The sequence below is a fragment of the Jaculus jaculus genome, chromosome 11 (assembly GCF_020740685.1).
Source record: "Jaculus jaculus isolate mJacJac1 chromosome 11, mJacJac1.mat.Y.cur, whole genome shotgun sequence".
Taxonomy (NCBI): Eukaryota; Metazoa; Chordata; class Mammalia; order Rodentia; family Dipodidae; genus Jaculus; species Jaculus jaculus.
In genome coordinates this window covers 103,945,927-103,968,989 of record NC_059112.1, presented here as the reverse complement: position 1 = coordinate 103,968,989, position 23,063 = coordinate 103,945,927, and the positions used below count along the sequence as shown (strand labels likewise).

At 43.4% G+C, this 23,063-nt stretch overlaps 1 protein-coding gene across 1 annotated transcript in view; it reads right to left on the bottom strand.

Moving 5' to 3' along the window:
- Grin2a (glutamate ionotropic receptor NMDA type subunit 2A) overlaps positions 1–23,063 on the bottom strand; it is a 453,099-nt gene that overhangs the window by 72,733 nt on the left and 357,303 nt on the right. The window contains exons 5-8 of the mRNA XM_004652254.2: positions 19,051–19,256; positions 11,792–11,960; positions 11,528–11,681; positions 4,193–4,318 (exon numbers count right to left, since the gene is read on the bottom strand). Coding sequence (XP_004652311.1) covers positions 4,193–4,318; positions 11,528–11,681; positions 11,792–11,960; positions 19,051–19,256 — 655 coding nt within the window. The remainder of the gene's footprint in view (positions 1–4,192; positions 4,319–11,527; positions 11,682–11,791; positions 11,961–19,050; positions 19,257–23,063) is intronic.

The following is a 23,063-nucleotide window of genomic DNA, read 5'->3' as shown; positions in this document are numbered from 1 at the left end:
CAGGCGAGCCTGAGACTATAGAGTATATTCCAGGTCAGACTGGGTTAGGGTGAGACCCTACCTCAGAACATTAAAAGCAAACAAAAAAGTTAACATTCTTAAAGATAATAAAAATTTCTATCTAACTCAGTTTGGTCATATTTCTTTTTTCTTTTACTTGTTGTGTGTATGAGTGTGTGGTGCACATGCATGCATAGAAGTATGATTTATGTGGGGTGCACGTGTGTGTATGCAGATGTGCATACGCATGTGTGCATGTGAAAGCTAGAGGTGTGTGTTGGGTGTATTTCTTGGTAGCTCATCATGTTATTTTTGAGATAGGGTCTTTCACTGGACCAGGAGCTTGCTGACTAAGTTAGTTTAGGGATCATCCTCTCTCTGCCTTCCCAGGACCGGGATTATAGGAGCTGGTCACCCTCTCCCTTTTACATGGGTGCTGAGAATCCAAACTCAGATTCTCATGCTTGTGCAGCAAGAACACTATCCACTGAGCAATCTTCCTAGTGCCATCGAATTTCTTATTTAAAAAAAAAAAAGAAAAAGACAAGAAAGAACTTATGCGAAATGGGGGGTTTGCTTGGAAAACCTGTGTTGAATTTGAATTTGATTTCTACTTGGGGAAGCCAATGTCCTTAATAAATGTACAGAGAGCCTGACAGAAGTGGGGGAGGGAGGAAGCTGCCTCCATAGCCACCATGATGTGTTCCCCAAGAAACATTACATTCAGTAAGACTGATGCTCGGTATTCTAATTCGATTGTCCCTAACAATTGCTGCTGCTCAAATTCAGACATACACTGTGCATAGTCTAGGAATTAAACCAAACTAGAACTCTTTCCAAATGGAGACATTAAGGAACAGAACAATAGAGCTTAATTCTCTCAACACTTAACAGATGGAAGACATTTCATTGCAGGGTCGAGGAAAATGAACTCTTGATAGCACTGCATTATTCTCTGTGTGTATCCTTCCAGCAGCGAGGCATTCCTTTTAAGATTCTTAAATGATCCTTGCCACAGACTTAACTATACAAAGACAGAATAATATGTGAAAAATTATTGGGGTAGGGCATATGCAAACTGTAAAATACTCAAGTTAGGGTCTTCAAGTCTTTGTGCAGCACATGGGGAAAAAAATCAATCTATGCCTTCACTTCGAGAGCAAGAAGGCCTTCTTTTAATTGTTATATTATTTAGGTAGAAGGAGATATGGAAAAATGATTTGCTAAGACTTCAGTTGGCAATGGAGGCAGAGTAGGTAATCAATATAGTGGCAGGAGTGAATTCGGATGGATGGAAGATCTGAAGCTCTGGGCAGGGAGCCGAAGAAAAGCAAGCCTTCTCCACACCGAAGGCCGAACTCTGCTGACAGCAAACTCACAATGTCCATTATACAAGACATCAAACAGAAGGCAGCCAATTAATTCTGTTATTCTCAATCTCCCATTTCCCTTGGCCTATCTTTATGATCTTCTGGGCTTATTCCCAAGAGCCTGGGAACTCTTGGAGGAAAGTAAATAGAGTCAATTTACTTAGCTTCATAAACTACTTAATCTTTTTACAAGTGCATGTTGATCAGAAGCACAGCTATTCTGGAATTTGCTAGGTGGCTGCCCTTGTAGGAATTTCTCACTCATGAGTACTACAGTCATACCACATAACTTTCCTCACAAAGTGCAATGAAATGCAGCAGTGAAAGATTTCACACCGATAAACAAGGAGCTGTCATTGTCTGAGAGTGCAGCAGGAAACAGCCTTGGCACAATGGGGAGAGGGGTGAACTCTAGATTTTTTTTCCAGTGTATGCTTCCACCACGAGAGGCATCTGTGCATAGATGGCCTTTACCACCTTATCCTCCCCCCCACACACACACATCATATATCTCAAATGTACGCACTTGGCTCCACCTTCTCTGCCCTTGTCCAAGTCTAATGCACTGTAATTCTCTCTATTGGAAAATGATGGCACCTTCTCCATGGGTCTCCCTTTTTCATGGTCTTGTATTGCCCATTACGGTTTGATCGTTTTTGTTTGTTTGTTTGTTTGCATGTGTGCAATGTGTGTTTGCATCTGTGTGGGCATGCATGTAAGTACAGGTGCCTAGGCACATATTATGTAGGTGCATTTGGAGGCCAGAGGACAAGTTGGCCTCACTCTTCAGGAATGCCATCCACTGAGAAGGTCTCTCATTAGCCTAGAGCTCACCAATGTGGCTAGACTGATTAGCCAGCAAGCTACAGGATCCTCCTGTCTCTGCCTCCCCAGCACTGGAATTACAAGAATGCATTCCATGCCAAAGAGTTAATGTGTATGCTTGGGATCAAATGCAGGTCCTCATGCGTTCATCCTTTCAAGGCAAGCTCTCTACCCACTGAGCAATCTCCACAGCCCCTTTTCTCATTTCTGGAACATGCTAGGCCTTTGTATTGACTGTTCCCACTACACACTCTTCTGTTTTTCACATGGTATAATGGTTTTTGTCTGTCATATGTCACCTTAAAGCCATTGTTTCTGAGCCCAATTTTTATTTTAACATTGTATCTAAATCAGCGCTTCCACCCTATCACCATCACCTTTGCGTGATTTTTAAAAAATATTTTTGCATTCCATTACCATCTGTGGCTACTAATTTATTTACCAAGAACTGCTAATAGATTACCAGTTTATTTGTCTTGACAATTAAGTCCGAAAGTCTCTGAGCACCAGAAAGTCTCTACCCATTTTACAGTGTTAGCCCCTGCACCATTACAGTGCTTGGCACACAGAACACACTGACAAATGCCCGGGCAACACAGGTGTGAGTGCACAGCAGCGTGGACTCGGAGAATGTAAAGCTCTGTTTGACCCCAGGATGACCACTCACAGGAAACGGTCTCTGCTTCCACTACGTTGGAAAGCTCCTCAGTGGTGCATCGCTCTCTTGAACACAACAGGGAGCTAGTTTGTGTATTGATAATCACCACTTCCCAATGACTAAGAAAAAGGGAAGTGCTTCAATATACCTGAGTTCCTTAGTAGAGTCCCCCGACCTTCCTCCAATATTGAATCTTCCAGTGAAGAGGTGATGTGCTGACTTTAAGGATGGCATATTTCAGGGGAGAGGAAGGGGGAACATTTGAGACATAAAGGTCTCCCTCTTTATTGTGGCAATGAGAACTCAGACCTCATAAATGCCAGACAAGCACTCTACCACTGAGCTATACCCCCAGCTTTAAGGTCTCCTGTTCTCCACCATATCAAGTCACTTATCGGGAAAGGGATCGGGTCCTGGCATCTTCCTGATACCATTCACTTTATAAGGCACTGTGCATTGAGGAAAATCCACTCAAGATGATGTGATTGTTTTTTAAAAAATCAATCTTTGTTGTATGTATGTATTATATAATGGTCATATTCCCATCAGGTTATACTCTGATGTCACCTGTTGCCCACCTCCATTCCACTGAGGACCCTCCTCAGTGGAGTCATCAGTATTTACTGTAAAGACATGAACGCACTGATGAGTTTGGGAAGAGGGGGAACAATGCCTCACAATGCATCTTCCCACCTAGTGGCTCTTACATTCTTCCTGCCCCTTCTTCTACAATGTCCCAAACCTTGGGGGTTTTGGTAGTGTTTTTCTTCTTTTTAGCAAGCTTCTTAATGAGTTATAGTCAATGAATACCTCCAAATTCAATTTTCTCAAATCCCTCCTCTATCAAGTATAATACACTCTAATCAGGCACTGTCAAGAGGAAAAATCCAACTCTGGAGAAAGATACCATTTTACAGTTCTGTTTACTGTCAACTAATGCAAATAGGATTCACTCGTTTGAAGAATGTTAACTAAAGTAGATACTACAAAGTCATTCTCTTTGCATGGGATTGAAATTAATAGTCACAATTCTTTTAATATTTCTTGTGATGTATTTCTTAAATAAATTGCCAAACAACCCTTCAACTCTGCTTTCTCGACCAACAAAATATCAATTATTTTCACCTTATTAAAATGCATCACATTTCTTTTTAACTCCACACTCAGTTCAAGTACTTAAACTATCCTTGTCTGGCATGGCACAGCCTACCCATGAGCAAGCGCCAGGCACCGGATGGTGTGCCTCAGCACTGAAGGATAAGTGGTCCCCACGTGAAACCCTCACTGGCGGGAGATGATACCACATCCACCCTGAGGCACGCCGGGATCACTTCCTTACCTTTCCCTTTGGCTAAGTTTCTGTTGTATCCCACAGGGCTGAAGTACTCAAAGACGAAGACAGCTATGGCAGAAACGATGAGCAGCATCACAAACATCATGACCCACACGGAGGCGCTGAATGGCTCTGCAGGCAGAGGGACAAAAAGGACACAGGTGGTCAGGTGGCTGGAAGCACACCCCTCCACCTGCAGACTCACCAAGAAACTTGCTCTCATTCCAGTCTGATCTTCCAGTTAAAATACCGTGGCTGTGGGTGGGTGGGTGTGGGTGTTATGCATGTGTTTCGTGCCCATGAATGTGGATGCAGGTACGCATGGAGACGTCAGAAGACCGCACATTGGTCTTTGCCTCCTACCTTGTTTGAGGCAGTCTTTCTATTGTTCACCACCACATGAGCCAGACTGGCTGGCTGACCCTTGACTTCAGTCATTTTCCTGTCCCCGCCTCCCCTCTTACCAGAGGAGGGCTGAGATTACAAACGTTCACTATCACACGTAGCATTTATGTGGGTTCTGGGGGTCCAAACTCTCAGGTATTCGTGTTTCATTCACCAAGCCATCTCCCCAGCCCACTAATCAATTTTTATTCATTCGTGAAATCATTCTTTAGTCTGTAAAATAGTCGAGGTATTTGATAAGACTGCACATGAAAATAAAAAAAGTGGAGAGGATCACATGACATTACACAAATCAGGTCAAGGATAATAGAAGCACAAAGAACAAGATGAAAAGGGAGATGTTAGAATGGAAAGAAACGGGCCACAGGGCCCCATATATGGGAAGAAACAAGACTAGACCCAGTTATCCATCAGGGCTCTACAGAATGAAATGGTTTTGATTTTCTTTTCTCTCCCATTTGTGTTTTTACACACTGGTAGGGATGATGTGTGGGCTGGTTCAGAAGTAAAGGGAAAATTATAACCTGTTATAAAGGATTTTAACATTGTGGGGTTGACAAGAATATTGGAAGGTCATAATTTCCCAGCCTTTGCTGTAGACAAATGAGACCTTTATGGTTTAGAAATCATAAGGATGTGGGTAACAGGCTTAAATGAAATTAAAAGACATTTGAGAATATTATGTTCATGCTATCATTCAATGAAGAGGAAACATTAAAGAACAGAAGTAATGAACTCATAGGTTGATAGCTCATTTCCCCTTCATGTTACTTTCACCAGTTCATTTCCACATGATGTAGGCAGAAGGTGGCGATCTCAGGATGAGGGAGGGGGTAAGTTACAAGACTCTAAATCTGACAAAACTATAAGAAGGTAAGAGGTCATGGAAAATAAATTAACACCTTCACTAAACCTTATTGAGGATATGAAAATTAGCTGATGGAAGCCATTTTATCCAGACATGATAGGTTTCATAGAAAAGAAAATGAAATATTTAAAATGAACACATCCCAACAGATCATATCATTGTGGAGAAGTTGCCCATGGACACAAATGAATGGAAAGCCTTTTTTCCTCATAAGCAAATATTTTCCGAGGCTAAGGAAAAAACAAGTATAATAATGCCTCCTGAATAGTAAATATTTTATGACTTTTTCAGTATTTAACAAAGCTAGTAATAATAAATGGAGTTAATCACAAGCCACCTTCTTCTTAGAGCTGGCACAGATTAATTTCAAGTTAATGAACTTAATGTAAAATGAAGAACATGGAGCTTTGACAGTATTAGATAATTATAGATTTTAAAATATTTTTATTTTTTATTTTGAGAGAGAGATAGAGAGAAAGAGAGAGAGAGAGAGACTGGGAATGTCAGTGCCTTCAACCATTGCAAATGAACTCTAGATGTGTGCGCCCCCTTGTGGTGCATCGTGACATTGCGCACTTGCATCACTGCAGCTGGCTAGGTGGGACCTGGAGATTTGAACATGAGTTCTTAGGCTTTGCAGGCAAGCACCTTAACCACTAAAGCCTCTTCCCCACCCAATTTTATTATTTAATTAATTAATTTATTTACTTGCAAGCAGTGGAGAAGCAGACAGAGAGAATGGGAGCACCAGGGCCTCCAGCCACTGCAAACAAACTCCAAATGCATGCACCACCTTGTGCATCTGGCTATACATGGGTACTAGGGAATTGAAACCAGGTCATTATGCTTTGCAGGCAAGCACCTTAACAATTGAGCCATATATCCAGCCCTAGATATGTTTAAAACTGGGACAAATGTTTTGCAATGCAATTTTGATAGTGCAAATATTTTTTAAAAGGCAACCAGTAACAGCACAATCGACTCAGGTTAACACAAGATCAGCTTTAAGACATCAATAAGACTGCAACTGAAATTTGTCTTAGTTAAATTTAACTTGAGTAATAAATAAGGCTACATTCTTGAAATCATTACAAATTGTTAATGAGGTGTATCCAAAATAGGAGGATAAGTAGATGAGTAATTAGGAGATTGAAAAAAAAAAAACGTTTAATCGTCAAGAATAGAGATGTTAAAGAAAGTCTACAAGATGGGTATAGCAAGGAATGGTGTGACTTGCCAGAGAAGGATGAGATAAACACAAGACCTTCTACATGTAAAGCATGAGGAAAGGTGCTGTATACAGCATTATAGTGAAGGAACCACTGCTTGAGCCTAGGGTTGAAGGACAAGGAGAGGGCAGTGTGCTGTCCGTGTTACTAAGAATCACTTTCCTTAACACACACTTGATAACCAGCTAAGTCCCCTGAGCTGTAGAATGCAGTGATGTTATAAACATCAGGGGACGTTGTTACTGAATTCTGCCCACCTGTCAGAATACATAAGCTTGCAGCAGACCTCACTTGGTACAATTCACTGTAGCCACTAATACACTAGTCAGAAAACTAGATAGAATTTGATCAAGCGACTGGCCCCAAATGTTTTCTCATTTGGATGTGACATCATTTGTCCCTTGACTTGTGATTGTGCCTCGGTGTTCAAGGGCTTCTGCTGTAGCATTCAGTTTAATATATTAATACATTCATTTTGTATGGTGTAGAAATCTAAAGGATTTATACTTGGGTGCGTACACACACACACACACACACACACACACACACACAGCTGACAATGAAGACAAACATTAATGAACTGTTGTGTCTAATGAATAACCAAGAAGTATATTATATTGTCCAATGGCTTAAAACAGACTCAAAAGCCAGGTGTGGTGGTATATGCCTTTAATCCCAGCACTCGGGAGGCTGAGGCAGGAAGATCACCATGTGTTTGAGGCTATCCAGGGTTACACAGTAGGGTCCCAGTCAGTTTGGGCTAAAGTGAGACCCTACCTAAACAAAAACAGATTGAGCACTTGTCTACAAAACGAATTCAATCTAGGAGACTGCAGGTGAGCATTGCTTTGGATACAAGAAGCTAACCTGCTTGGAAACTTCTTAGAATTAACTGTATGGAAACATTACAAGAGCCATCATCATCTCTGTCCTTGCAGAGCCACTGGTTAGGTGTTGACTCAGATGCTCAGCAGCTAACCTGCATGTTTCCAGTGTGAGTTAATGGAGTTTGTGGAGGAGAGAATGGGAAATAATGAGGATCCGTGTGATCAGGTTTTGAATGTTTTGGCTCTTCCACATGACTGAACCAGGGAATGGGAAAATCTAGTTTAGTATGGTTCATTACGACTTTCAAAACCCACGGATAATGACCATAAATAAGGAGCACACAGTCAATCAAGGAGAGATGTAATTTGGTGACTAGAAAACATATTAGGCTTCCTGTGTAAAACATCTTTGAAAATAGTTCCATTCAGCTATAATTCATTTTACTTTATTTTTAAAGATAAAGTAGGAAGAGTGGGATGGGTTTGCTAAATTTGAAAAAAACACACTTGACTTTTATGAAAATGTCCTTCAGATGCACATATGATGAAAGATCCAGAGAAACTAGGTTGAGGCCACATTCCTTATCAGCGGCCCATTTCTATGAGACAAGCCAATTGGATAATTTTTAGTCTCTGATTGAGCTGGGGAAAGTTCTTTCTAGCTCACTGAGGAGATCCAGGACAATATGTGAGAAACAAAATATCTTTTCATTTTATTGCATTAATTCACTACTTTTGTAACCTCTAGGGCAATCTCTCTGGGTCAGATAGATAGGCCATGGGGAAAATGCCCTGGAGAGACTAAAGAGTGAATCTCCATCTTATAATTCCCAAAACTCAGCCCATGTTGTCAACATGAGTCAGTTACATTTTTTTTTCCTACTGTAACACAGCTCTCTTAAGATATGGACATGTGGGGCTGGCGAGATGGCTCAGTATGTAATAACGCTTGCCTAGCAAGCATGAGGATCTGAGAGGGACTGAGTCACCTGAAGTTTGATTTCCTAGTGCCCGTGTAAACAGTTGGGCATGGCCATACATGCTTGTAATCCCAGTCCTGTGGAGAATGGAGGCTGATAAACAGTTGGGGCTCTGGAAAGCACTATCTCCAGGTTAACAGAGAGACTGTCTTAAGGAAATATGCAGGTGAGTGATAGGAGAAGACACCAGATGTTCTCCTCCGGTCTCCATACACATGCACAAGGGATATGTGCCTATGCCCACATACCCATGCATACATTCACACACTCAACACACTGCACGCACGCATGAATATACACTCAAAAAAGAGATATGAATATCTGAATCCAAGGAACACCACGAGGTCATATTCCATATGACTACAACAAAGGTTATGGGAATGGACACACAGTACTCAGCTCATCAACATTTGGATATGGATGATGGAAGAAGAAAACAAGTCATTGACATAGAAGAAGAATTGGTTGGAAAGAAGAAAGAGGGTTTGTGAAAAAAGATAGGGTAGGGAGGACAAAAGAAGTGTGTGGTACTTTGAATACATGTCTCCCATAGACTCAGGTGTTTTATGAAAGCTTGTAACATAAGTCTCCAGCTGCCTGGCTGGAGGAGGCATCACTGGGTGCAGATCCTGGGGTCTAGCCTTAAGGTGTGTTTGGAGGTAGATCTGATTTCTGGCCCAAAGGTACACAGAGCAGTCTGGGCCCTGGTGGGGGGGGGGTCCCTGCTGCTCGCTGCCTATTTGTGTTGCTGCTTTGGGTTTTTGTTGGCTGTTCGGTTGTTTCTATTTGCTCGGGTGTGTGGAAGTAGTCTCTTCCACCATTGATGGGACGTCCCCCTGGAGGATAGGTAAGTTTGAAATACCCTTTCCTCCCATAAACCGTGTCTGGTTTGGATGTTCTTTCTAGCAATGTAGAGCTGACTACTTCAGGGGGATTATGATCAAATTACATTATATTCACATATAAAAATTCTCAATAAAAATATTTAAACACCATCAACAATAGAATGAAATCCAGTGAGTGGCAAGGATTTCAACTGCTTAACTGTATCATCATAAATGGGAATATAATTCCATATGCTTCTGTGAGTAAGATGGACTCCAAGTCTCCTGTCAGCCAATATCACCCTCAAGGGAAAGTTCCCTGTCTGTTAACAGATCCTATAAATGAAGGCAGTAGAAGAGAAGGACTATTGATTCTAGTTTGTGATTTTCTTGAATAATGTGACTCTGGAAAAAAAAATGTAAGAAATTTAGTTGACCTTAATAAAAAATAGTTTTCCCTCTCTTGTGAAGGTTCCTTTAGATGTAAAACTCTACCCTAGCCTTTTCATATTTGGGGCAAATTCATTATAACAGCTACCATCTCACTGCTGGGACAAACCAGCCAACCAAAAGCAGCTTATGGAAGGGAAAATTTTATTTCAGCTAACATTCTTGATGGAAAGTTTCATCACTGTGGAGAAAACATGGCAAAGCAAAGGCTGGGCATGACATCTTGTCATAGTAGCTGGTAGGTAGCAACAAGATTGAATTGGTTCTAGCAACTGAGGGTTGACCTCTCATGCCCCAAGGCCTGCCCCAAGAGACACACCTCCTCCAGCAAGACTCTACTTCCCAAACTGCCACTCGCTAGGGATTCACTATGAGGCTTAATCACACCACATGAGGCTGTGGGGTTGTGGGACAGTGAATAGTCAAACTATCACACTCGCTTATTTGGGAATGGTAAGAAAGTGTTAATAACCTGAATTTCGTGATATTCAACAGGATCACCACTAGAAAATAATTTATAGTAAACAGACAGTCAACACAACATCTTCAAGAAGAAACTAATCATGGTTGGTTACATTCTGTGAAGTTTCTACAACTCCAGCCAGGATGCTTAATGCATTTACAGTTATGGTGCTAAAGGATGCCAGGCAATAGAAAATATAACTCTGCCTTCATTACCTTCCTGCTTTACAAATGACTTGGCATAAAGGATAGCCTCAGCTTAAAATATGAGTGCATTAATTTTAAATCAGTATATATCCTTTAGACTACTTCTATTTTGTCTATCAGAGTGCTGGCATAAATCACTGGGCAGTCATCATTATTTTCCCTCTTATTTCTAGTAAATAAATGACTGTCATTCTAGTGTGGGATGGAAGGTAGGTATGTGGATACTGCAAAAAGGTTTATGGGCTGATTTAAATTAACTGCAGACAGACAGGTTTATTTATTTTTTAAATGTTTTCAAGGCTCTAAGCTATATATCCATTCATTTACATTCTGCAGAGCCAAGACCAGTATCCAAAAATGTGATAGTATTTTTCATCAGAAATTTGTAAGTTAATAAATGAAACATGTGAACTGGAGGATGGAATGGTCATTGGAACAGTTCAAATATAATATACTTTAGAATATACTGATGTGGTCAAATAGAACTGGACAAGGGCCAGCCTAGTGTTATTCTTTTAAAAAACTATTTTATTTTTAGGAGCTGGAGAGATTGCTTAGTGGTTAAGGTGCTTGCCTGCAAAGCCAAGGACCTCGGTTTGATTCCCCACGTCCCACATAAGCCAGAAGCACAAGGTGACACATGCATCTGGAGTTCATTTGCAATGGCTGGAAACCCTGGCATGCCTATTCTCTCCCTCTCTCTCTCTCTCTCCCTCCTTCTTTACCTCTCTCAAATAAATAAATAAAAATAAATATTATGTATATATACATACATATATATATATATATATATATATATATATATATATATATATTATAGTTATATGAGAGAGAAAGAAGCAGACGGAGAGAGTGAATGAGCATGTAAGGGCCTGCAGCCACTGCAAACGAACTCCAGACACATGTGCCTCTTTGTGCATCTTGTTATGTGGGTACTGGGGAACCAAACCTGGGTCCTTAGGCTTCTCAGACAAGTGCTTTTGCTGCTAAGCCATCTCTCCAGGCCCCTGATATTATTCTTTGAGCAAACAGAACAGAATGTCTATAATTTCTTGCAGGAAACCCAGAGTTCCCAGGGAGTTCACGTACCTAGGAAAGCAGAGGGTGAAACGGTGCCATTGCTCCTCGAAACCATGACGCTGATTCCTGTCTCCACAAAGGGCACTGAGAAGTCCACCACTTCAGAACGCTCCTCGTTGATGGTGAGTGAGCCCACCGCCATGACTGCTCTCTGATAGACCACCTGGATGCAAGGTAGGAAAGTTGTAGAGCCCTTCCTCTCCCTCCCAAACACCCTGGGCACCCGAGGCCCTCTGTTAGAATGGCAGCCCTGAGGACGGAAAGGGAACTTACTTCACCAATCATTCCATTCCACACGTTGTTCACTTTCTTGCCATGCTTCCCGTTGGTCACCAGGTAGAGGTCATAGGTGAACTTCACAGTCCTGGACAGCTTTTTTAGGATGTCAATACAGAAACCCTTGCAGCACTTCTTGACGTTCATCCCCTCATTGGTTGAATTGCTGGAAAGAAAATCCCCAGGTCACAGAAAGTTCTGGAAACTTTGTGTACTTTGTTCGCTACACCTGAGACACTAATAATTAAGTGGAAGTGACTTTCCAAGAATGCAGTGTGTCTGTCACAGCAAAAGCAGCGAATGTCTTTGCATGTGTGCAAGGGAGCTTGCTTTCTTCCTCTGCCCTCCTTTCCTTCCTTTGTCTGTCTGTCTTTCTTTCCTTCCTTTTTTTTTTTTTTTGTTTGTTTTTTTAAGGTAGGGTCTCACTCTAGCCCAGGCTGACCTGGAATTCACTATGTAGTTTCAGGGTGGCCTCGAACTCATGGCGATCCTCCTACCTCTGGCTCCAAAGGGCTGGAATTAAAGGTGTGTGCCACCACGCATGGCTTCTCCTTCCTTCCTTCTTTCTTCCTTCCTGTTTATTTGTTTCTTGAGACAGAGTCTCATGTGACCAAGGCTAGGCTTGAACATACTACACAGCCAAGGATGACTTTGAACTTCTGACTTCTGCCTCCATCTCCTGAGCACTGGGATTATAGGTGTGTATCACTCTATCTGGATGAGGATGGACTCTGGATAAGCACTTCCATCTGAGCTACATCCCCAGCCCTGGAGGTCTGCTCAAGCTTAGCAGTCAGTGTGAAAACATGAGCAGTTGCTGTTGGCTAGGAAACCTGCTGAATTCTGTGTACCAATAGCAGGGCCTCATCTCCATGATAGTTCTCTGGATTTGGTACAGTTTTTTACTTTCATGTACAGTGGAGAGATACCAACTCTTATTTTGTAAGAGTGTTTCACACATAAAACCTCTTTAGGCCAGAGTATAGTTAAATTGAGTCATTAAAAACTTATTGTAAAATGAAAAAAGGAAGATGTGAAATTGTCGAGCATGATCTTTATACTGTCAAAGCTGTGGAACAAAATGGAAGGAGTGGGGGCAAGAAACCAAGGCTCTACTCTGTGCCTGAGGCTGTGAATTGAACCTCAACCACCAATCAGAGCAAGGGTCATAGCATTTTCCCTACATATCTTCATGGCATGAAATAGAAAAGGTCATATGTTTGAAGGGCAATGTCCTAGAGCAGAAAAAGAAGCCCTTGTTAAGAGATATGGACAGCATTGCCATCTTAAAGGTGCTCTTATAATCTACCAAGGTAACACTCACCACTTTATACAGCTGCCTGCTTTAGTCACTTAACATAGTCACACTCTAAGGGTATCCACACAAATTCTAAGGCCCTTTAAACATAAAGAAATCACTCATCTTCCCAAACCAAGTAGGAAGTAGTACCTGGAAAGCGTGTAGAGGAAGATCAAGGTCTCTTTTGACAATAGATATGATTCTACCTTGCTGTAAGGCATCCCATTAGCCCAGTCCTACCTGTAAGTTCTGTGCACCATGAAGCATGTGCTCTGTCAGAATATTCCATTTGCACTCACCTACACATTGGGCTGCTGCCTAAGTGTGGATATGTTTATAGCAATCCAACACCATAATATGAAAATGTTTTTGTGTCTTATGAACAAAGTGGGTGACATAGACAAACAACTAATACCATAGCAATATAAAGGCAGATTGTATAAATGAGGAGGAAAACAGTGAAACATGACACTTGGATACTTTGGACTGGTGGGAACAGAAGTTCTTTCTCCTATTTTTTTTTAAATATTTTTTTGTTGTTCATTTTTTATTTATTTATTTGAGAGCGACAGACACAGGGAGAAAGACAGATAGAGGGAGAGAGAGAGGATGGGCGCGCCAGGGCTTCCAGCCTCTGCAAACGAACTCCAGACGCGTGCGCCCCCTTGTGCATCTGGCTAACGTGGGACCTGGGGAACCAAGCCTCGAACCGGGGTCCTTAGGCTTCACAGGCAAGCGCTTAACCGCTAAGCCATCTCTCCAGCCCTCTTTCTCCTGTTTTTGAGATCCTCCCCTACCTCATCTTGGGAGCGTTACTATGTATATAATTGGATATACAATCTCCAAGCACCGCTGACGTATATCTGTATCTGTGAATGTGGACAGAGCTGACAATATGACTTTTCTAGCAGTAGGTTGCAAATAGCATCTGAATTCCATTGCTTTCCTTTATCTCAGGAGCACACGTGGCTTCCCTTGATCCACTGTTTTCACCATTTAACCATATCTGGTCCCTGACTTCCACTCAGTGATCCTACTCCTGTTGGACAAAAATGCCATGGAGATTTCACTCTCTTAGCCTGCAACTTAGGTGCCCTTCTCTAGCGTCTTCCCCACCTGGGAAGGTCCATTAGTGTGTCATTACATACAATTGTTGGTGGGCTCAACATGGTAAAGCCGTTGGAGGTGGATACCTGTTTGACTCCCACCCGCTCCCCAGAGCACTGCAATCAAGGTTGACTTAAAAATGTGCCAAAATCAAATTCTGTCTTCTTTTCCCTGCTAACTGGACATCATACATTGAGGCCTCGGTCCCACCTCTGTGCATTCAGATCCCCATTACTCAGCTCCTTCCCTGCTTTTTCTGTCTTAGCATCCCCCTTCACCTGGCCAAGATTCCTGGGAGCGCTTACACAGAAGTTACAAGTGCTCCAAGTCTAAGGTTCAGAATCAAACACATGCATACATTCTCTGCCAATTCATGAGTGAATGATCCCTCATGTCCACAACCATGAGGTCGATATTTTTACCCTGTGGCCACCCACCATATGCCTCCTCTATTTAAGCACCTAGGTCCTGGGAACGGAGTTGAAAAAAAAAAAAAAACATGCATCAAAGGGACCAATTTAATTTATCATGGTGACTGTTGAGAACAGACCGACTGGTGACTGGGAACTACAGTTGGCTCCTTTCCCAGCCCTGGTGAATGCGAAGGGGATGTGGTTTAACCACGGAAACTGCCAACTGGGAAATGGGGCCCACCTTCTTTCAGTTGGCCACCGCCACCCATAGGAAAAGATGACTCATAGACACAGTTATAGGGATCTGGTAAGATGTGCCACCTAAGGCTCTGTAGTTCACCCAGAGTGGCCAGTGGACGTAAGCCACACACATCAGAGCTGGGGCAGACCTGGGGACCTTGGGTACATCTCTTCACCCCTAGAGCCTCAGTTTGTGCAGTCCCGAATTGAGCTGCCAACACTCCCAGCATGGTTGGGAGAGTGCTTGGGGGTTGGAGTGTGATACCTGGTCCAGCAGGCTCATGCATTTGAACAACTGGACCCCGGCTAGGAGCGCTGTTTTAGAAGGAGGTAGAGCCGCTGGGAGGCGGGATCTCACTGGAGAAAGTTGGCTGCTGAAGGGGGGAAGAGTTGGGTTTTATAGCCCTGCTCTATTTACTGTCCAGTCTCTGCTGAGGTGTGAGGAACTCCACAGTCTCCACCTGCTTCCCCCCAATACTTTGACAGTTTTGGCCATTACTCCCTGCTGATCAAGCCAAAATTATTTTTTCCAATTTTCTCTCCATGCATCCAACACCTGACTAACAGACTAGAAGGAAGGTCTGCTGACTTCTCAGCTCTTTAGAGACTGATGTGCACTCTTAAGACCCCACCGTTCATGAGAAGTGGGAAACAAAAGTTTTCCTTGCAAGAGAATTACCCAGGACACAAATGCAATCAGCTTGTGTAGCAGGAATCTTTTGGCAACCCTACCTTAATACTTTACATCTAGGAAATGCAATTTATCTAATCTGGGCTAACATTGGGATTAGTGGATCCTAATACTTCTCTATTGATCTCAAGTAAATCCAAGACTTTAATTTTGCCTAGACACAGGGGCACAGCAAGCTCCTCTTGATCCCATATGGAAAAGGGAAAGTTGCAAGCTACCACCTCTCCACAGGAGACAGACACATAAACTTGAAGGTGTTAAGCTTCTTATAATGTTCAATAGAAAAGTCAATTCTTTTAAAGAGACTAATTTATTTGGCTTCTTTTTTTTTTCCGTGTTAACGTGACTTGGGATATCATTATCTACTTGCTTACAGTTCTGACTTTGTTTTATTACTTTTTCATTTTTTAAGATTCAGTATACTTGCTGGGTGTGGTGGCGCATGCCTTTAATCCCAGCACTTGGGAGGCAGAGGTAGGAGGATCGCTGTGAGCCTGAGAGTATATAGTGATTCCAGGTTGGCCCAAGGCTAGAGTGAGACCCTACCTTGGAAGAAAAAATAAAAGAGCATATTGCTATGTAGTCAGGAGGCACTTGAACTTATGATCGTCTTGCTGCAACTTCTGGGTGCTAGGATTACAGGTATGCACCACCCCATCCTGTTGATAGTGCTGGGGACTGAGCCCAGGGCTTCGTCCATGTCAGCCAAGCAATCTACCAATGGAACAGTATCCTCAGCACAACTGACCTCCGACTGTAAATTCCTTTTATTGACTGTGAAGAACAAGAATACCTATTTAACTAGCCTCTTAGGGACAACAAATATAAAGCAGTTTATACTGTTTGCTTTGTGCCTGATACAACCTTCTTCATCCAATCAACAAAAGTACACTCAGGAAACCTCTGCTCACATCTGAGCCTCCATTGACAACTTTCCCACATTCTTCCCTCCACACTTCTTCCAGCTCATTCCCTCTGTGACATTCACTGGATTTCCTTTTGTTTCCAAAATTTGAGGTCTTTCCTGCCTCAGGGCCTTTGCACCTGTACCTGGAATGTTCTTCTTTCAGACTCAGATGCTGGGGTCTTCATGTCTACTACCTGAGCCTAACTGTTGTGAGTGAATATACCCTTACACACCTCAATTTGCTCTCAACGTGCATCTCATTATGCATCTCTGTCACAAGGCTTATCAGCATGAAGTTGCCCTGTTCCCTCATTAGTTCAGCTGCATTCTTACTGTTTTCATCATGTGACCACAAGATCCACGTCTTTTTCTGCTCACACATGTCTAACATAAACTGTTGAATGCAAACTAAATGTATCTGTTCACTTATTCTTTTATAATTCACAACAATATCTGTGGAACTGAGCTGCAAAGGGAATTTGGGAAAAATTATTAAGCCATCGTGACTCTAACATGGGGTGGCCTAGTAACCATTTAATGTCATGCTCTACCTCTTCCTCATTTCCAGGGACTGTTTCCTAAAGAAAGGAGGAGCCGTAGGAGGAACTGGCAAGGGGGAAGCTTTGTCAAAAGAGAGATATTTATCTCTCTCATATCTCCTAATTTTAACTCCATGGAGGCTGACTTTAATGACCTTGTTGAAAAGCTTTTCTCTAAGTCAAAATGTGCCTTCATAATACGCTTAACAGTCAGGTATTTTTGAAAATATGTATGCTAATGCAAAGCGCTGAGATCTGGGGTGGTAATGCATCTTGGACAGTAATGACTGTAGTGAGAGTTTGGGTTGGAGCGAGGCAATGGAAGTTTCTGTTCATCATCTAGCTAGCCAACGAGCCTCTGTGCAGCTGGAGGTGTTACACTGAGGATACAAAGATTAACAAGCTACATTCCCTGCATTTAGGCAGCTTGTCATCCAGGGGAAAAGGACCACAGTTAAATTCCCCTGCCTATTCATGCCTCCCAACCACTGACCTCCAGAAGGGCAGATCCACACAGAAGACAGAGGAGGAACCACCCCTCAGGCTGAAGGACTTTTCTGCTGTGTACCTCAACATGTACATCCACTTACATGCTAAGAATATGAGCAATATATCCTACCTACCCATCCCAAAAACGATGGCCTATAAAAAGTAGTGATAAGGTTAAAAATGGAAATCACCCCCAAAAAGTGGCAGAGGGAACCTGACTTGGGTATGCAATGGTGAAACACACAGGGCAAGTTACAACTGGCCATCTGAGAGGATGTATCAGAAAATATCGGACAAAAGAAGATTCCCCTCCCAAGATGGCCTTCTCCTTCAGTAGGGCCCAGCAGGTGCTTTGGCACATGTTTGCATTAGAAAGGATCAGGACCTTAGCCTTGGCCAAGAACCTTCCTCTCTTCCCAGAGGGTTCATACATGAAGGAGAGCCCTCAGTCCCCAAAGTCTTCTCTCTCTTCAAACGTGACAAAGGAGGAAAAGACACAAATGTGATGTTTGTTTGCCACAAGTGAGCCAGGAAATGGCCACAAGCTCAGCTCTCACATGTATCACACTTGGAAATCATATGCAAGACATGTGTCCACCCCAAACACATACATTTCAAAAAAAAAAAAAAAGTTGGAGCTGAGCATTGTGGTGCATGCCTTTTATATACCAGCACTCGAGAGGCAGAGGTAGGAGGATTGCTGTGAGTTCGAGGCCATCCTGAAACTACATAGTGAATTCCAGGTCAGCCTGGGCTAGAGTGAGACCCTATCTCAGAAAAAAAAAAAAAAGACTTAGAAAGTGTGGATCTTGGAACTGTGAAAGAGAAGTGGAAGGATGAAGAATGTTCTGGAGAAGACAGAATAAAGGGAAAATCCAGGAAACAGAACATAAATGGTTACTGAAAGAAAGAATGAAGGGCTGGGGGAAGAATGAGATCCTTACATATGATGAGCCAGTATTTGGGTCTCTCTTCTTGTTATTCACTTGATCTTCCCTTGTTGGGGATTGAGTGTGAAATGTTCCCACGGGCTCATGTATGTGAACATATGGTCTCCAGGGTGGAAGTGTTTCGAAAGGCTGTGGAACCTTTAAGAGGTGGAGCCTTGCTGGAGGAAGTGGGTCACTGGGAGAGCTTGAGGTTTTGTATCCCAACCCTACTTCCTTCTTACCCTCTGCTTCCTGTCTGCTGATGTGGCCATCTCTGCTTCTTGTTCCTGTTGCCATGCCTTCTCCACCATCCTTGAAAATGTAAGCCAAAATAAACCCTTCTTTCCCTAAGTTTCTTCTGGTCAAGTATGTGTTCAGAGCAATGAGAAAGTAACTAAACCATGTCTTTATATGTTTTTGTTTTTTTTTAATCTATTTCCCATAGGCAAAACCACCCACCTCATTCCAGCATTGCACACTTGATACGCACCCAGGCATCTAAGGCTTCTGGCTTATTATTACAAAATGATTACAGTAGAGAACATTTAATTTGATTGAAGCATAGGTGCTTTGGCCATCTGTGACACACGCTCATTTTACAGGACAGACCCCATTGAGCCTCGAACAACCCCAGGACTCACTTGATTTTAACAAACTTCCGGCAGGGCACAGTGTTCCTCACACACGTCTCGGTCAGTGGGTCTATGTCCTCCACGATGACAAAGGGCGCTTCCTCCAGGGTGACAATGCTCAGATGGTTGTCGTCGGGCTCACAGTCAGAAAAGGACTTGTATCTCGGCCACACAGCATGCCTCAGGCTCAGCGTCTGGTTCTCCCACTTGCCCACCTGCGTCACAAAGACACACACACACACAGAGAAAAATACACTTTTATCTTTTCGGAATGTGTACTACAGTGTGGTGTGTGTGCATGTGTGTTTGCATGTTTGCGTGTGTGCAGATGTGCATATGGGCACAGGCTCGTGTACTCACGTACGAATGCACAGCCGTATGTACAAGATAGGCACATATGTGTGGGAACACGTATACTGGTGTGTGTTTGCGCAATGGCCAGAGGACATATCAGGTGTCTTTTCCAAACATTCTCCACTTGATTGTTTTTTATTTTAAGAGAAAATAGAAAAAGGGGACAACAGAAGCAGAAAGGCTTGCAAGCAGAGAGGGGACCCTTCATACACACATGCGCACCTGGAGAGCTCACCTGAGGAAAAATCCGCCTACCTTATTGTTTGAGAAGGGGTCTTTTGCTGAACTTGCATATCCCTGACTCGGCTAGACTATCTAACTAGAAAGCCCCAGGCACACCCCTGTCTCTTCCAGCTCCCCAATGCTAGGATTCCAGGCATACTGCACAGCACTCAGCTTTCACATAGGTTCTGGGGATCCAAACTCAGGCTTATATGGCCAGTACTTTACCCACTGAGACATCTCCCCAGCCCATTCGTGCCTCCCGACCACTGACCTCCAGAAGGGCAAGTCCACGCAGAAGACAGAGCAGGAACCACCCCTCAGGCTGAAGGACTTTTCTGCTGTGTACCTCAATATACACATCCACTTACATGCTAAGAATATGAGCAATATCATACCTACCCATCCCAGGCTCCTCCACAGGCATGATAAAACATGCATGTCCAGGGTGATGCTTCCCCAATTGCGTACTTCTGGGCTCGACATGGAGTTCCAACCTTGCCAGAGTCTATGACGCCATGGAAATAGGATGGTGTGTGGGAATCATGGGGGTGTGGGTTTGAACACGCATCTCCTCCACTTGTGGGCTATAAAAACTAAGTAGGATCCATTTCCTGCTCTATGGAATGGCATGGTTCTGCCTACTCCCTATAACATCATGGGAATCAAATAAGGCAGTGTGTGAAAAGCAAAAACAAGTCCCTGGCACAGAAGAGAGACCTCATACTCTTTCTTAAGAATGGAAAAGAAAAAATAATAATCAGGTGAAAGAGTACTGTCCCCAGAGGGTGAGAAGGAAGGGATGGGGAGAAGGACGGAGAAAGAGAAAAGGATTGTGGGAAGAGCTGACGTAAGGAGGACAGAGCCAATGATGGAATTAGAAACATCATTTCAATCCCAGATACAGTCCCATTTCAGTTGCAAATGCAGGTGGACTTACTAATCTGTAGTGTGGAGACTGACTGCTTAGCTCGTATCAAGGCCAGTCAAAATAGAATCGATTGTATTCCCTCCGAGCAGCAGCCAGCGTCTTGGCAAAATCAAATTGAAGGCTGTATGTTGGGAGCCTTCATTTTATTTGACAGTTCATTGGCACCAGGCACACGGGCGCTGGGAGGAAGTTACCCGCATCATCATCATCGCCGTTCTCCCGCCTCCTCCTCAGCGACTGGCCGACCCCACAGGTCAGCGTTTCTTTGTAACACCAGCCTCAAGGAAGACACCTCGTCGGAGAAGCGAAGTGCCCAGCGCAGCTTGTCTGTGCTGCTATGACCCCGTCACCTCTCTGCTGGTGACAGAAATGAAGCTCGGGCCCTTCAAGAGAATTCAGACGCACTGAGCACCCGGGAGGTGACGGGAGTGAAGAAGGGAAGTTCCGCTCTCTTTACATTACCTCATCATTTGCACTGGAAAATTTTTTTTTTCCGGCTGCACAGAAATATCCCATGTGGCTAACTTACAAAATTGTCCAGCTTCGGTGATACTGTCCTTTTTAAGACACAAGGGTCGGCAGAGTCATTTGCTCAACTACCCTGCCCTGAGTGTTGTGACGTGTGACACGGACTCAGCAGAGTACTGAGCACAGCAAATCCTCCATTCATTTGACATGGATTTATTGAACGCTTCCTATGTGCTGGTACCGTCCTAAGACCAATGATGGATTAAACAATGATTTCTGCCTCCTTGGAGCAATGAATCCGTTATGAGACAAAGGTCAAACCAATAATATCACATATATGCAAATAGATTTAAAGCAGAATATTGGCAAGCCTTTTCCTTTTGGGACATGTTATACTGATGTCATCTCTTTTTATTTCTCTGGGAAAACGCAAACACAATCTTCAGGAGGACTGGATGTTTTGCGTGGGTAAGAGAACAGCTTTTGAGGTCAAGTAGAAATAAGTGTTCCCGCTGGCTTTACCCTTTGCTGAGTAGCTTTGGGAAAGTCACTTAACCTTTCTGAGTTTCACCTTCATTCATAACAGGTAGAGAGAACAGTATGCACCTTGGAGGGCTGCAGCGATGCCTGCCTGAACCCAAAACACACATGCTACAGAGAACACAAAACATAGCAAGGCAGACAACATGTATGATGGCTGTTATTATGCTATCTTAGCATGTCAGGCAGTTCAAATATCACCCTGTGTAGAAAGGCTTCCTTTCTTTCCTTAGGATTCTAAACTTCGCATGTATCTCCACCCTAACCATTTAATACAATAATAAGGTCACTTCCAGATATTTTTATTTGCTCTTTGACAGATTCACATATGTATATAATGGATTTTGAGCATACTCACTCCCATTGCCCTCTCTTAGCCCCCCCCCCCCATGCCTACTGAGCCCTGTCTTCTTCCCAATAGTTACCCTTCGACTTCCATGTCTATTTTGGGGACTCCACTGAGCTTAGTTAGGGTTGCAGATTCACGGGTGTAGGGTTATTCGTGGGTACATGGGAAACTTACCAGTGGCTACAGTACTCAAGAAAAATGCCAGCTCCCACGCTGAGAGCCATTAACTACCAATGGCTCCCCAGAGAGTGGAGGGCCCTTGTCGCACATCTCCCCCTCCCACGACGGCAGGTGGAGGGGTTCAGTGTTGGACGTGTCCTTAGAGCATTTCTGTTCGGCCAGGAAACGTCTCTGCTTAGTCTAACCATGCCCCCGAGTCCTACAAGGTAAGGCTCACAATCCCGACTTCACAGTTCAGGGAACTGAAATGGAGAAATCATATGACTTGCCCCAACTCACTCAGTGAAACGAGACCACGAGGCTGCCTGAAACCCAAAGGTCCTTCTCCACTGTGCACACCATGTTTCTGTTCATCAAACCTGAGGCCCACACTATAGCTCCATGTCTCTTCTTGCCCTGCACACGTGCAAACTTCCCAAAACAACGTAAATTAAGGCACAAGCCATCTAGTGAGCAGACTCTTTAGTGACGCCATGGCACACACACAAACTCCACCTCATGACAGAAGTTACAACCCAAGGCTGACTTGCAGGGAAAGATGGATTGCGAAGGTTTATGAGCTGCTAGATACAGCAACTTCCTCAATGCCCCCTGCCCTTCCCAGTTCTACTGCTCTCCCTGACAAATCCAGGTATGCACCCATCGGTCAACCAGAAAAGACACAAGAGTGGCCCGTGGGAAGAACTTCATAGAACTAAGTCTGCTGTGTAAGCATGGCCCTAATCCTGATGACTTAGACTTACTTCTCTTGGTCTCATGGACGCCCCACTGTCTCTAACACCAAAAAATCCCATCTATGACGCATTACACAACACAAAGGAGAGCTTGGCTTCCCCTCCTGTATGTTGTCATTGTTTAAAACTGTGGGGAAGGGCTGGAGAGATGGCTTAGCGGTTAAGCGCTTGCCTGTGAAGCCTAAGGACCCCGGTTCGAGGCTCGGTTCCCCAGGTCCCACGTTAGCCAGATGCACAAGGGGGC